The 16,708-nt window shown below is 37.1% G+C and overlaps 2 protein-coding genes across 2 annotated transcripts; one reads left to right on the top strand and one right to left on the bottom strand.

Annotated features, from left to right (window-relative positions):
* Positions 1-4,567: 4,567 nt before the first annotated feature.
* On the bottom strand, positions 4,568-5,254 carry LOC140853078 (uncharacterized). Its single transcript, XM_073247182.1, has one exon. It carries the CDS (start codon positions 5,252-5,254, stop codon positions 4,568-4,570), a length of 687 nt encoding a protein of 228 aa, XP_073103283.1.
* Positions 5,255-12,061: 6,807 nt separating this feature from the next.
* On the top strand, positions 12,062-12,961 carry LOC105056547 (transcription factor ILI6). Its single transcript, XM_010938769.4, has 2 exons — positions 12,062-12,394; positions 12,523-12,961. Exons 1-2 carry the CDS (start codon positions 12,269-12,271, stop codon positions 12,673-12,675), a joined length of 279 nt encoding a protein of 92 aa, XP_010937071.1. The 5' UTR covers positions 12,062-12,268; the 3' UTR covers positions 12,676-12,961.
* Positions 12,962-16,708: the final 3,747 nt, after the last annotated feature.

The following is a 16,708-nucleotide window of genomic DNA, read 5'->3' as shown; positions in this document are numbered from 1 at the left end:
TGATCGAAAATAATTATGAACTATGTAAAATGTGAGTCTTTTTTTTTTTTTAGAGAAAGGAAGAGAGACCTACCTGCACCATATTGCCTGGGTTCATGATATTCTTATATTTAGGACAATGCATATGTGAACTCCCTATGAGAATATTTTTGATATGACCTTCCATGCAAACTTGGGGAATACATTGGTTTCTTGATAGTGAAATTGAGAGATAAAGGAGGGATTTGATACCCTGGATGGTGGACTGTGTAGCACGTTTGATTCTCTTAAGTCATTTCTCGAAAGCAACGGCCACAAGTCATTCTCCTATGCTTATTCTCCTAACTTCACCGGCACAACATGCATCTAGCTTAAAAGCAGGAACAAATGTATATTAATCTCATATAGTATTGTGGTGTAGAAGGGAAGGCATCATTAGTTTTACGTTAGTTGTAAATCAAAGAGGACTTTAGCTCATATAGGAAGAGACCATCCTTTCCATGTGAAATGCTTTTTAAAGGGCAAAATTGTGAGGCCCATGGGTTAGAGCAGACAATATCTCATATATCAAGTCATGAATCTTTGGCTGCAATAGTGATGCGTCAGGTAGGGGACCGTTCCACAACTATGGAGCTTCTCCCGTCCGTACACAGTCTGTGGTAAAAATGAGAAGAGAACCTCCTGTCCATATACACTCCTTGACTGGAAGGTTATGTTATAGTGTAGAAGGGAGTGCATTATCAGTTCCATATTAGTTGTGAGTCAAGAGAAACTCTGTCTTATATAGAAAGGAACTACATAAGGTGCTTTATGAAAGATAAATCATGAGGCTCATAAATCAGAGCGGACAATATATTATGTGCTAAGTCATGAGCTCTTGGCCACAACATATAGCATCTGAAATGGGCATTCGAGTTCAAGAAGCACTAAAAGATAGGCTAAATCTATTTGATAGATCCAGCAATTAAACTTCTGTGAGCTGTTAACTTTCAATGATACATCAACCTCATCTCATTATCAGACTTAATGATGAAAAAGAGAAGGAGATATTATTTCTTCTTTCTTAATCAAAAGTGTGTACAAAGACCTATAAATACAAATATGTAAACCCAAATACAGATAGGGAATAACAAGAATATGCCAAAGAATAACCAAGAATATGCTACGGAATAAATCCCTGGTCCTTTAATTAGATATTTTTTCCAATTAAGCTTAATCCTTTCAATACTCCCCCTCAAGATGAGGCGAAGATATCTCGAAGCCCCATCTTGTCAGTCAATCCAGAAAAGGACAATGAGCTAAGCCCTTTGGTTAGAATGTCTGCCACCTGATCAGAGGACCGAATATAGGTAATGCAGATCTGGCCCTGATTAATCTTTTCTTTGATAAAATGACGGTCAATCTCGATGTGTTTGGTACGATCATGCTGTATCGGATTGCTTACAATCTCAATCGCTGCTTTGTTGTCACAATATAACCGAAGAGAAAATTTGTTTAGAAATTGTAATTCCTGAAGCAGTTTCTGAAGCCAAAGAAGTTCACATATGCCTAGAGCCATTGCTCTATATTCAGCTTCTGCTGATGATCTAGCCACCACTGACTGTTTCTTGCTTCTCCAGGTAACTAAATTATCCCCTACATATGTACAATACCCCGAAGTAGATCGCCTATCATCCAATGATCCAGCCCAATCTGCATCAGTAAATCCCTCAACCTGGAATGTGTTGTGTTGGGAGAACAACAAACCACGACCAGGACATCCTTTCAGATAGCGTAATACTCTGAAAGCTCTCTCCATGTGTGATTCTCGTGGATCATGCATGTATTGACTGATGACACTGACAGCATAGGCTATGTCGGGTCTTGTATGTGAAAGATATATCAGCCTTCCAACTAACCGTTGATACCTTTCTCGATCAACAGGAGTTCCACCATCTGTCACTGTTCGATGATTCTGATTTATTGGAGTAGTAGCAGGTTTACACCCCAACATCCCAGTCTCAGAAAGCAAATCTAGTACATACTTTCGTTGTGACAGAAAAATACCTTTGGATGATCGTCCAACTTCTATGCCCAAAAAATATCTTAGTGGACCCAGATCTTTTACTTCAAATGCTTGCTTTAGTTTTCCTTTGAGTTGTTTAATCTCATGATGGTCATCTCCTGTTATTACAATATCATCAACATAAACCAACAGTATAGTTTTCTTTCCCTTGAGATGTCTATAGAATAGAGTATCATCTGCATTACTCTGTCTATATCCCATTCCTTTTACAGTCCGACTGAATCGATCAAACCAGGTTCGAGGAGACTGTTTAAGACCATAAAGTGAGCGCTTTAGCTTACAGACTTTTCCAACTGTTGCTCTAGTCTCAAATCCTGGTGGTATCTGCATGTATACTTCCTCCTGAAGATTTCCATGAAGAAATGCATTCTTTACATCTAACTGATGTAATTCCCAACCAAAATTAGCAGCACATGATATAAGTGTTCGAACAGAGTTCATCTTGGCCACTGGAGCAAAGGTTTCATCATAGTCTACACCATATATTTGAGTGTATCCCTTTGCTACTAGCCGAGCTTTGTATCTTTCCACCTTGCCTTCTGGAGTCTGCTTTATAGTGTACACCCATTTACACCCTACAGGATGCTTCCCAGCTGGCAGAGTGACCAGATCCCACGTCTGATTTTTGGATAAAGCAGTCATCTCTTCTAACATTGCTTCCTTCCACTTAGGTTCTGCCATAGCCTTTTGCCAGGTACTAGGAATACAGACAGAGTCTAATGCAGCTATAAAGCTTTGATAAGATGGAGACACATTCTTATATGAAACATAATTAGTGATATCATAACGGTAACGAGCGGGAGGAACAATTGAGCGAGTACCCTTCCGTTTTGCAATAGGAATATCAAGATTAGAAATGGAAGAAGTAGTAGAAATATTGTTACCATTAGGAGACTCTAGAGAAGAAGCTTCAAGCGGTGGAGATACCTGGGCAATTGGTGGTGAATGCACACTGGACTCTTCAATACTAGGCTCCCTCTGAACATCATTCTCAATACTAGGATACTCCCCCTGGGCACCAGAATTTGGTGTGTATAGAAAGTCACCCGGAAGAAATAATTCTGGTGTCTTATTATCAGATAGACGACTTCCATAATAAGCTTCAGTTTCTCGAAAAGTAACATCCATAGTAACAAGCATTCGTCGCTCAGGAGGATAATAGCACTTGTATCCCTTTTGAGTAGCAGGGTAACCGACAAAGACACATTTTAATGCTCGTGGATCTAGTTTTCCTACTGAAGGTCTATGATCACGAGCAAAACAAACACATCCAAAGACCCTAGGAATGACTACATAATCAGTAGACCCTTTCAAACATTGTATGGGGGACTTAAACCCGAGAGTTCTTAGAGGCATACGATTGATCAAGTAAGCCGCGGTCAAGACAGCCTCACCCCACAAGAATTTAGGAACTTGCATGGTAAAAAGTAAGGATCGGGCTACTTCCAATAGGTGCCGATTTTTTCTTTCGGCAACTCCATTTTGAGCAGGAGTATCAACACAAGTGGTTTGATGAAGAATTCCGTGAGTTTGAAGATACGCACGGAACTCCTGATTAATGTATTCTGTGCCATTGTCAGAACGTAAAATTTTAATTTCAACACCAAACTGAGTCCCTACAAATTTATGAAACTCTTTAAAACAGTTTAAAACTCCCGTTTTGTCCTTCAATAAATAGACCCAAGTTACTCGACTAAAACAATCAATGAAGGTAACAAACCACCTATGGCCCTTGAGAGTATTGATACTACATGGTCCCCATACATCAGAGTGAATTAAAGCAAAAGGTTGAGAACTTCTAATTTCAGATATAGGAAATACTGCTCTGGTGTGTTTAGCCAATTCACAATGATCACAAACTAACAAAATTTTATTGCATTTAGTTGATAAAGATGGAAATAAACGACTAAGAATAGAAAAAGGAATGTGACCTAGCCTACGATGATGTAACATAAGTTTTGAAGTGGCACCTTCAGCAGACAATGCATACCCCGTCAAAGAAGAGCTCATACTTTTCTCATCAGTTGATAGATAATAGAGTCCATTGTGCATTCTACCACCCCCAAGTATCTTCCCCATTTTCTGCTCCTGAAATAGACAATGTGAAGGCCAAAAAGTGACAGAGCAATTCAAATCTCTAGTAACAGAGCTGATAGAGAGTAAATTTGTAGGAAAGGATGGAACATGCAATACTGATGATAATCTTAAGTTAGGAGTACAGTCAATGGATCCTTTTCCTGAAATAGAGGTAAAAGATCCATCAGCTATTCTGACCTTGTCATGTCCTGAACATGGTGAATATGAAATAAAACTATTAGGTACCCCTGTCATGTGACTGGATGCTCCTGAGTCTATTACCCAGGAGTTGGATGTCTCACAAGTAAATGCATGTGACTTATATGAAGTACCTGAGTGTGCAAAAAGGGAAGAATCACGATATTCGTCCTGGTGGCTAGACTGTTCCAGAGTAGAAGGTGTGGTGTTAGAAGATGATTCATACTTTTCCATCATTCGTCGGAAGGTCTAATACTCCTCTGTAGATAAGCTGTGTATAGCACCCTCGGTCTCTTCAGAGAGATTGGCTTGGGCAGATCCACGAACATGATTCTGTCCTCCAGTTCTTCCACCACTACGACGACCACCACGGCCTCGACTACCACGCCCAGGCTGATTTGGGCGGCCATGGAGATCCCAGCAAAATGCCTTAGTGTGCCCAGGCTTTTTACAATGAAAACATACCTTCTCACCTACTTGCTGTGGCTGTACGGTAAGGGCTGATCTTATAGAACTATTGGAGTCAGAAGTCACTCGTCGCCGTGTCTCCTCGCTTAAAACAGTAGAGAAAACTTGACCTAAACTAGGTAAAATATCTCTGGCGAGGAGCTGAACTCTGACAGATTCATATTTCGGATTCAGACCATATAGAAAGTCCTGGACCCGTTCTTCTTCTAAATATTTCTGAAATCCATCAACATCGATGGAGCATTGTGGAGCAAAAGTTCTATAATGATCAGCTTCGGACCAAAGACGTTTCAACTCGGTGGCATATTCAGTAATAGATAAATCTCCCTGACGAAGCTGACGTAATTGAGAACGGATCTCAAATGCTTGAGCAGAATTCTGTTTCTGTGAGAACATTTGGGCCACCGTCTCCCAGACTTCCTGTGCAGTCTCCAGCAGTTGCACACTTCTTGCCACATTTGATGTCATGGTATTTAGAAGAAATGCTAGAACAACAGAGTTCTCCATTCTCCATTGGGCCATATCCTGCTCATTATTAACAGGTTTCTTCTTTGTGCCGGTGAGATATCCCTCCAAGCCTCGCCCTTGTACAAGTAGACGAGTGCTCCTCTCCCATTGTAAATATGTCGTTGGGCCATCAAGTTTTACAGCCACTTGAAGAGCATTCAGCAATCCACTATCTCTTGACGAACCCCCTGATCGAGTGGCAACTGTAATAAGCCGATCCAGCAGACCTTCAAGATCTTGCATAGTAATCGGATTGGCCATACAAACAAAAATAATAACCTCACTGACACACTATCAATGAATCACCAGACACACGAATCACCGGACATACTGTAGATACAGGCTTCTTAAGTATCTAGGCATAAAAGTTCTCCATTTTTTTTTTTTTTTTTTTGTAAATGAAATAGAATAAAGGGTTAAAAAAGGAAGCTGTGGTAAATGTGGCTTTTACCGATTATGTATCCCGTGAAGCACGGGATTGCTGCCGTCACCGGCGATGCCTTCGGGGGCTGGAGGAGGAAGAAGAGGAATGCACAACGCCGGGTTTGGAAGCAGCAGAGGTCGCCAAAGCAGAGAAGGGTTTGATACCAAAGCAGAGGTCGCCAACGCCGGGTTTGATACCAGAGAAGGGGTTTCGGCCGGGAAGGAAGGGGGTCGGGCACGCCAAAGCAGAGGTGGGAGACGAGGAGGAGGAAGAGGAAGAGGTTGGCCGGGAGGTGGAGGAAGGGGTTTCGGCCGGGAAGAAGAGGTTTGCAGTGGCGATGGCTGCGGATGGACTCGGTGGATGCGGAAGGTTTGAAAGGATTTCGACCGGGAAGAAGAGGCTCGGATGGACTCGGTGGATGCCGGCGAAGGGGTTTCGGCCGGGAAGAAAAAGAGGGCTTCGACCGGGAAGAAGGGGCTCGACGGGAAGAAGTGGCTCGACGGAGGCGGAGGGCTTCGACCGGGAAGAAGGGGCTTCGACGGGAAGAAGTGGCTCGACGGAGGCGGCCGGTGAGACGGAGGACTGCGATGGCTGCGGTGGCGACCGGGAAGAATGGTGACTTTCGGCCGGAATTTTGCTGTGAAGAGAGGAAAAAAATAATGAAGAAGAGGGCAGAGGTGGGCGGAGGGAAAAAGATTTTTTTTTTTTTTTTTTTTTTTTTTTAAGAAGGAGAAGGAAGAAAGAATGGATCAGAACCCGGATGCTCTGATACCATGATGAAAAAGCGAAGGAGATATTATTTCTTCTTTCTTAATCAAAAGTGTGTACAAAGACCTATAAATACAAATATGTAGACCCAAATACAGATAGGGAATAACAAGAATATGCCAAAGAATAACCAAGAATATGCTACGGAATAAATTCCTGATCCTTTAATTAGATATTTTTTCTAATTAAATTTAATCCTTCCAATACTTAATGAGATCTATAATACACCGAGCTCTCCCCTTTTCTTTTAATTAAGGTTTAGCTGCATATGGGCTGCCAGGGGCTTGAAGAAATCACTCAATCAAATCAGGATCTGCTTTCAAGGTTTAAACGATGCCGCTGTGCTTTTTATTTTCTGTGTTCTACATTACCTCTCTAGTTATAATGCCAATATTTGAGGGTTGAACTTCACCTATTCAGTGGACTCCACTTTAATTTTTTTTCCCACTTTTCTTTTAAAACACCCAGGTAGAGTTGTATCACATGTATTTTTTTACTCTTTCGAAAAATTGTGGCATTTTTATAGTAATTGTCTTTTTCTTAATCTTATTCTTGGTTTATATATATAAGGTGATGAGCATTGCATGTGTGGAATGTTGAGCATGTTATATATATTATTGACTCTTGCGCTATCAACTTAAGCTTTTGGGACCATTTAATTAATTAATATGGTTTCAAAGCTCATATGTTTAAGTGATCCCATATATACATTGTTGACTCTTTCTTTATCGGTATAAACTTTTCGGATTATTTGATTGGTTCACATAGCGCACTATTCTGGCAATAACTGAAGACCTTTGAAGTACTTCCAATGTGAAGACATGCTTCTAATTACTTGCAGTAAGAGAGAAAAAGCTGTGGAACAAATGAATTTGATTTTACTATCAAAGTTGTACGTTGAATCTTAGGGCTTAGTCATCTTATCATATTTTGAGCAAAAAGCGTGAGGTTTCATTAAATATAAAAATGGACACAAAATAGATTTGATAAAAATAAAGAGGGAGGAAGGAAAAGAAAATAAGTACAGGAGAGTTCAAATACCTCAAAAAGTCCAAGAACATGAAAGGGCACAACCAACTAAACAACTAAAATCTAAGTGGCTTAGCCCTACCCAACCTAACATTCCAAACCCAAATTTAAAATGCAGCCCAGGCATGGTCCTCCATGATACCTACAGACTAGTAACCTTTGTCCCCCATGAATCCGAAAGCTGGGATGTTACCCTTTTTCAACAGCATGTAGACAATGAAATCGAATTGGCATTTGTGGTGCTTAATGAATCTAGAAATCAAGATAGTTCTTCGTCGACTTCTCGCCACCATGCCCCATTTTCTTCAACAATCTCCACTTACATGCATCTTTTATAACCAACACTTGATTAGTCATTGATGGTCCATGCCTCCATGGTTCAATCAATTGGGGAGAGGAATCTTTTCATTCAACCTACTCAGTCTGAGTCTTTCAATGAGAATAATTACTTGGTCAAGATTTTTCCTATCAAGGAAGCTTCACTTTGACCAACCTATTTGGAGGCTTAAACATGATATTATTCCCCCAAACATTGTGTGAGTCAATTCTTTAGGATAGATACATCTCAAAAAGTTACCTAATTTCAATAAAAGAGCACATAGATCAAATATTATGTGCGGAAGGTATGCTTTTAGAAAGTTTAGGTACATAATTTGACTTTTGATATTGTAGATTTTGCTGCCATCGAACACTAATCTAAAGATACTTTAATTGGCCAAAGTGGTGCTGATGATCTTTTGGACTAACGGCTAGAATTGAGTTGTCGGAGTCCCATACCTTTGTGGCCATGAGCAGATTGCGAGCGTTCCATACCTTTGTGCTAGCGATTAGTTGCTCACCTTATCATACCCAGCATAATAACTGTTTATTAGACCCACAGTTAGCTCATAAGCTTTTATATTTTTATAAGATAAGATCATCCACTATAAATATTACTGTATTATGGATTTTGAAATTGCACCATATCTAAATCGATATTTTATCTTTTATTTTTTTCGTTTGGTTACGCTTTCGCATTTTATGCTATTTTGTAGCTGGTCCAAAGGTGAAAATATGTTTGCCCATCTGATTCTAATCAAGCTGGATAGCCTAAGGTTCCATCTATGCATACCCAACTAAATCAACCTAAATCTTTGGAAAGCATCTTGTGACAAATAAACAAGAGGTGGAATATGATCCCACTTTTGGCGACAATAAGAGCAATAACATGTACTTTCTCAATGCTCTATCCTATTTTGGCCTATTTTTTTTGGCTTTTAACATATACATGCAATGAAACCCATAATTCCACACATCAATGCTTTTTTTTTAGGACCAACAAAATATGATCCGACTCATCAATTCAATTCATGTTCGATCCGTCATAAATAAATTTAAATTTAGACTAAATAAGTTTGGATTATAAATAGATCGATCAGTTTAATTCGTCTAATATTTGGATTGAATTTGAATTTTAGATATCTTACCTACTTAATTTATTTAATATTTCGATCAGATTGAGTCAGATAACCTATTTAATCTATTTAACTTGTTTAATTCATTTAACATATGTTTAATCTATTTAAAATCTGCTTAACATATTTTTGATCCATTTAATCCATTTTGTTTAACTTGTTTAATTCATTTAACCTAATTCGATCCATTTAATAAATAAATTAAGTAGATCAGATCGAATTATTTATTTAATAAATAGATTGAATTCAGATTTAAATTTTTGATCGACTTAATTAATAGATTAAATTTAAATTATTATTTTTTTTATCTAATTTATATGAATTCGATTCGTATTCGACTCAACTATCACTTCTTTCTTTCATCCGAGATTTTCTTTTCCTAATATTGTAGGATGGATCTTAAATTAAAGCATTCAAACTTTGTACTGTATCAAAAAAAAAAAAAAAAAGAAAAGAAAAGAAAAGAAAAGAAAGAAGGCTTTCAAACTTTGAAGCTCGCAAGATCCGCTTGGATTTCATTAATCATTTGGTTGTGGTCGGTGCAAGAACGGTTAGATGAGGACTGCTCCAAAGCTCTCCTTTCGAAGCCCCTCACCGACCAAAGGACGCGAGGAAAGTTAGTAAAACAGAGAGATCGTATGATAGGACATGATTAATTAATTAGACGTATGGATGCTCCGAATCGTGGAGCACGTAGGATGCACGTGAGATGAATGATTGGTTTCCAAGTTTTGAGAGGGTGGGAGTATCATGGGCGGGCCCTCCTTTATGACACTTATGGCGTATGGGTCACGAGGGGGCTTGAAATGAGGGCATGTGGCTGTCAAATTTAATAGTGTTGTTAGTTACGTGCAGAATCTTTCCTATTGGCAGCGAGCGGTGCAATAACAACCAAAAGAGAAAAAAAAAAAGAACCCACCTCCAATATCATGTAGCCCATCATAAAACTGTTTACTTTCTACGCCTTGCTACCATGGCACCAAGACAAAGAAAGGCTACATACTAGGATCGGTTTGATTTGCAGAAAGAATGAAAAAAAAAAATATATTTTATATCTAATTGAAATCTTCAAAAAAGAGATGGAAAAAAAATTTATATGAGAATAAGATTTCAATATTTTATAAGAAAAAAAATTCATATGGGATAAAAAACATTTAATCCTTATCGATTGGAAATTAGGATATATATATATATATTCCAAAGTATATTAAAACTTTCGGGTTGGATGGTGTAAGATCTTTTCTTTTGCCATGGATATAACATATATTTTTTATAATTTTTCAATAAAAATAGATATTAAACTAAATATAAGTTGCTACAGAATGTATCTTTTTCTATAGTCAATAAACTATATAAAAATTATTTTGTTGGGTATCATATACTCAGGCACCACCAGCTTTTTAGAAAGAATATTTTAGTGAAAAAAAAAATTCTTTTCGTAACTGAGATGAGTTCTTAATCTTTTGTTAAAAAAATAAAGAAAGGCATTTGAGAGAAGATGCTCTGGAGCTTGTTAGGTGCAACTTGCTGTTGGTCGTTGTCATGTTTTAAGTATCTTATAATTTTGTTCACTCAAAGTCTGTATTAATATAATAATGTCTCTCTTTATCAAGAAAAGAAGAAACTAATATGTCCAAAAGTATCGGTACGTGGAGCTGCTACCGTGTCACATGCGTGGGTTGGAGAGGCGATCGAGCAGTTTGACCAATTACGGCGGAATGCGAACTCTTCTCACGTAGGGGAAGGCGCATACTATAATGCAAGCTTCGAGGTTCATGATTCTCTTGCGGTGAGAATACCTTCCTCCAAATTTTCACCACTCAGATGAATGCTTTCTAAGTTTAATTTTAAATGGCTGCATCTAAGACGGGATAATTTTTGGATGGTTATCTTCTCCACTGTAGATTGGGTCGTCTATTTTATGAAATATATTTTTTTTAATGTTTGATTTGAGGGATAAAATGGAGGAGTAACTCAGTTCATCGGTTTCTATGATTGTTTGAATCTTATCACAAACCAAATTATTCTTTCCTGTTCTAGTGTATTAAAAGAGGAAGTAGGAATAAGATTGTAATTTAGAGGGATAAGTTCTCCTACTCTGTGAAATAATTTCATTCCACTATTTTGACAGAGTAGAATTATCTGAATAAATCTATTTTTGGAACTTATCTGAATAGATGCTATTTCATGATCCTTTTTGAGAGTTTGGCAAGGTAACCGCCTACTCGAGAGGACAACATCCTACCTATTCTCCCTATTAAATGTAGCCTAATAAATTAGTAACTTACAAGTAGAAGTAATTATTTTGTCCTACAATATTTTCAAATTTGAATTCACAAACTAAATTTGCACTAAAATTTTTAGCTTTATCACATAATGTACACAAATATTGTCGGTCCTGATTTTTCCAAGAGGCCACTTGAGACTTTGATAGGAAATAGATTAATGAGAGTTAAATTAAAAGTGACGTATGGTAAGTAGATGCATTTGAGACCTATTGTATGTGAATAACCAGATTACATGAGACTTTTTGGTTCTACATGATGAACTATAAACATGGATAAAATTCAAAACAAACTTCTTATATTTGATATTTAGCATAAACTTAATAATTTTCTCTTCTAGATTAGATATTTTTTTGACCTAATCAAACTTTGCGATATATCTCAGCTGTAGGAATTTTTTATGGCTTATGTTGCCGAAAATTTGCTATTGGTAGAACTAGCTATCATATCAATAGATTAACAGCAACACTTAGAAAAACCCGCTGTAGTAACTATAGATGTGGTTGTATCACCATTAAAATCATAATGAAAGTTCTTATTTTGGTAAGCGGTGATGATAACCCCAGTCCCTCCTCTGGTATTAGTTGACAATGTAACGTGGCCTAGGGTTTGTAAACTGCCACGAGGCCACTCAGAAACCAAGCATTTCTCCTCCACATCCCTTAAAAATTTTAACCACCAGCATGGCCACCCCAGGAGCGCACGGTTCACGTATCCCGAGGTCTGTCTCTTTCTCTCTCTATCTCTCTCTGTGATCCCCCCGCCTCCCAAGTCCATTCAAGAGACTATTTAAATGCAACACTAGCCCCTTTTTTTTCTCCCATGCATTGACCCCTCTTCCTCCTCATCAAAGCCTCTACTGGTGCCTGTGTTACTCCATTGCTTTTTATTCCACCTTTCTCCATGTATCTTTATCCTCTATCTCTTCTTCCATACCTTTAGTTTCACTCTCTCTCATCCCTGAGACTTGGAAACAGCCTACAGTTAACAAAAAACACACTCCATAGTGAATAAGATGTCTACTAGGAGATCTCGTTCAAGGAGATCGAGCTCTTCAAGGATCACAGATGACCAGATTATCGATCTTGTCTCCAAGTTGCAGGCTTTACTCCCTGAGTCCCACCGTCGAAGCACTGAGAGGGTAAGTTGGAGCCATCTATTCTTTGTAGTCATAATTGTGTGGCTGTTGATCTGCAAAACTATGTCATGAATCTTAATTCGAGTAATATAGAGGGTTTAGCTGGTAATTAGGGTTTGTTGTTGGTGCAGGAGTCGGCAGCCAAGGTCCTACAAGACACATGCAACTATATTAGGAGCTTGCATCAAGAAATGGATGACTTAAGCGAAAGGCTTGCTGAATTACTTGCCACAACCGAAACAACCAGCGATCAAGCTGCAATCATTAGAAGTCTTCTTATGTGATAGAACTCTTGTAGTACTTGAATAATCATCACTCCTAGTTGGTCACCTTTTTTTTTTTCCTCTTTTTTTTTTTTTTCTTTCCTGATCATTAGGTTGTAGCTAGATCCAATGAGGGAATGTTTAGTTCAAATTATGGTAATACTGTTCGAAGTCTTCTGTTTGTAGATTAATGACTTGATATGGTCATCCAAGCACTTATGGTTGATCTCTTGTTTTTATCTTCCACCTAAACTTAAATTTGAAATAAAAAAGACTGTTGGCCTTAATTCTTCAATGAAATCTCTAAATTCTTTGATGTTTGGCCAACAGCTGCTAGCACGGTTGCAGATTCCTTCTCTCCAACTGAAAAATCTCAGATTGATCAAGTGACTAATATCTACCATTTTTGTAAAGATGTATTTATACTTGGTATGAAATGATTTATTAATTGGCTCCGTTATTCTGAGAGGTCTAATATTTGCAGGTGGAGTGATCAGATGACGTTCTATCAAAGACATAATTAGTGAGACAAATTTTCTCTTATTGGCCATTTATTATTTCTCATGTCAAAAATTATCCAAGTATGAGAGGTGGGGCCGGGCATGAAGCCTTCCTTGGATCCCACATCCCCTCTCACTCCGGCATATCCTGCAGTGTCATCCCAAACAGGCCCTAAATAGCAAGCTTTGATGATCAGATATCTTTGCTCTAGTGCTTGTTATTATGTGTTTTTTTTTTTTTTTTGAAGCATGGTGCTTGTTATTATGTTACACTCTCTTGCCACTATTTTTTCTCCTCTCAGATGCACTTCCCGTTTGTAGGATAAGTCAGTTCTTAGAATTTCTAAAATTGAAACAATAAATATATGTTTTCTCTGTGTCAAATTTTCTAAGAAAAGTGGAGGTTTTTAACATGGATGGACTGTTAGAGTTGTACTGCAGGGTCCCCTCCCAACAATGACGTAAGGATCCCTTGATAACAGTTTAGACATGTTTTGGTTATCATTGCCAACTAAATAATAGAGATTCCTTTAGCATCCCAAGTACATGCATGCATAATTTAGATCATAGTATCTCATGGTTTAAAAGTCGGTGCACAACAGAACACTTTTTAAATTGTAGCAGCATCCAGCACACTATTTTAAAAATTGGAATTGTGAGCGAATTAAGCCTTCCTTTTGATCCATGATGCTCTTAGAGAAACACCTTACCATCATCATCATCACTACTACTATTATTATTATTATGCATCAATGAAACTCTTTATTAGTCAGCATTACATGTACCTGACTTTGTGGTGATCGTCAATGATTAGGTCAATCTCTCAATGACCATTAGGTAGCAAGATAAATCAGGGTTACAAAAAAACTAGCAAGCTACCAATTAAATATTCTGACCGACGCATTACAACATTTTGATATTTTTTTTCCCTTCCTTTTTTGAAGAAAATAGCATGTCATTAAGTTCTATTAGTGAGGGATCGAGATAGAACTGTTTCTTCCTTTATGAATGATATTTGTTTTGAAATAATTCAATATAGTGAAATAGACTCCTTTGGGAAAAAAAATATGATTATTAGCATGTAAATACCTTTTAAGGCAAAACAATGGCAAGCAGCTCACATTTCGTAGGATACTCAAAAAAAAAAAAAAAAAAAAAAAAAAAATAACGCCTATTTTTCTCACAATTCTAGAATTTAAGAAATAGCTGATGGCACCAAATATTTTCTCAGTTAGTAATATCTCATTAATCAAGCCAACAACTTCAAAATTTCCACTACGGAAGACAACTCACTGATCTTATCAGATGCATGGAAATATTTCGCTTTATCAATGGAAAATATCCTTTGAAAATTTGTTGGATATCCGACAGACACCCTAACACATCCCAAGGACGTACTAGATTAATAGTCATGCATGAACACTTGAAAAATAACGCAGCAGTCTGACATGCCGCATCAAAAAAGAAAATAAAAGAGAAGGGAAGAACAATTATAACTTCTCCACGAAAAAGAAAAATATTACTGAGCTGGTTCAGTCTAGTACAAGGCCTTGTCTGTAGAGATTTTGACAATTAATAGACTATAAGCACAAACCACTTAAAATTTTTCCATCTTGTCCACTGACTATGATTTGTAGAACAGGAGAGGAAGGTGGCCTTGGAATGCTAGATATCTCATCCTTTAAAAGAGAATTGTTTTGTAAATGGTGGTGGAAGTTGTTTGACGACAGAGATGGTTCATGGAAAGAGTTGGTCCAATTTTGGCGTAATAAATGGTTATGTGATTTCACTCTCAATGACTTGTTCATGACAATGCAATTGCTTTGGGTAAAGATACCACTATGGCAGATAGATGGAATAATGGCTCTTGGCAACTAGATTTAATCCACCACTCTTCTTAGCAAATAGTGGAGGCCTGTTAGTTTATATCTCATGCTTAGAGACATCAACATGTCTTGAGTCAGCAGATTACATGATATACTTTTATCCCTATGGTGCATTTGGAGGATAAAAGTTTCACTCATAATTAAGACTGTTTACAAGGCCTCTAGGGATCGTTTCCGCACCAGGATCAATCTAAAATATTGTATACTATTAGTTATTTCAAAAAAAAAAGCAAATAATGTTTTCATTTTAGAGGCTTGTTTGCTTGTGCAATGGTACATACGTACTTTCATATGTGTTAGAAATTCTTATAAGATGGTTCCTATTGATTATAGATCGATTCTTTATTCTGATTTATTATAAAATATCGGCTCAGTTGTCATCTGAATAAATAATTAAGGAACCTATGATTACCTATGATCGTATGGATATTTTGGTCCTTACTATCTTAATCATGTGATGTAGCAAATATTAGTGTCGGCCTGATTCGATTAGTGGATTTTGTGATGAGTGGATCTATTAGCCTTACTAACTGGACAAGATCTCCATTCCACTCCTATATATATCCGTATATAGAAAAATCCTGAATAATCAAGAGATCTCTACATTCTTGCGAATAACATATCCTATTGAGGAAATAGACATAAAATGGAGATGAAGAGGAAAATCTACTCTTTTTACAGAAAGTTCCAACAACGATCATTGATGGCTGCTCAGAAAACTCAATGAAAAGGAGTATAATTTTTTAATATCTATTTTTGCACATGTATTTGCAGAAGGGAATGGAAGTATGACCAACCATCTTGTTGGTCTCATGGGACCTTAGAAAACTAAAACATCCCATGGTCGCTAATTTGTGGACTGATGAGATGATAAATCCAAATTAATCTGTGCAAAACCAGACAGCAAAATGATATTTTACAAAATGACATTTTAGACATTACAAATTTGGACTCAACAAAGATAACATCTATTGCAGCTACCCAGGAAAGAAATAATAAACGTTCTTAATTCTTGAAATAACCGGAGGGTCCACAAATCCTCCCATGGACTCACAAATAAATGGATCCTTGACTGGCCAAACAGATGATGGAATCCATCTTCGCTGCATTAATATACGAGATCTTGAACTTAAGGGGAATATGGCTAGACCCTTCTATAAATTCAGGATTATAATTAAAAAAAATATAAATTTTATCTTTGGACATGAATATAACATCAAGGTGCATAAATCAAACATGGATTTCAAATTTGCATCCTACATCTCATCAAAATCTCAAAATAAGCTCTTGCAATGTTGGAACTGAACGATTCTAACTTAATTTAAGTCAGACGCATTCTGTAACTAATCTAAAAAAAATATTTTAGATCTATTTATCAAAAAAATAAATTTTAAATTTAAATTTATTTATATCAAGTCGGATCTTACCTTCACCAAGATAATAGGCTTTGATGCATACTAGGTCTGCATTAATATCATTTGTGCACGATATCGTGATCTTAAAAAAAAAAATTTATTGAATGGAGGATTGATACAGATTTATAAATCTATACAGTTTTTTTTTTTTTTTTGATAAATTAGATGATTTAAATTACTCTGACAATAACATTACACCTTCTATCATAGTTATTATGTTTGATGACTCACTGGATATTGTAACCCTAAAATT

The sequence above is a fragment of the Elaeis guineensis genome, chromosome 13 (genome assembly GCF_000442705.2).
Source record: "Elaeis guineensis isolate ETL-2024a chromosome 13, EG11, whole genome shotgun sequence".
Taxonomy (NCBI): domain Eukaryota; kingdom Viridiplantae; phylum Streptophyta; class Magnoliopsida; order Arecales; family Arecaceae; genus Elaeis; species Elaeis guineensis.
Note: the sequence above shows the minus strand (reverse complement) of the source record. Positions and strands in the feature narration are given on the sequence as shown.

What these genes read in the sequence shown, in the direction of transcription:
- LOC140853078 (XM_073247182.1), bottom strand. Translation starts at nt 5,254, where the DNA reads ATGACATCAAATGTGGCAAGAAGTGTGCAACTGCTGGAGACTGCACAG.
- LOC105056547 (XM_010938769.4), top strand. Translation starts at nt 12,269, where the DNA reads ATGTCTACTAGGAGATCTCGTTCAAGGAGATCGAGCTCTTCAAGGATC. An exon ending in ACCGTCGAAGCACTGAGAGG is followed by an intron (nt 12,395 to 12,522) that starts GTAAGTTGGAGC and finishes TTGTTGGTGCAG; the next exon opens with GAGTCGGCAGCCAAGGTCCT.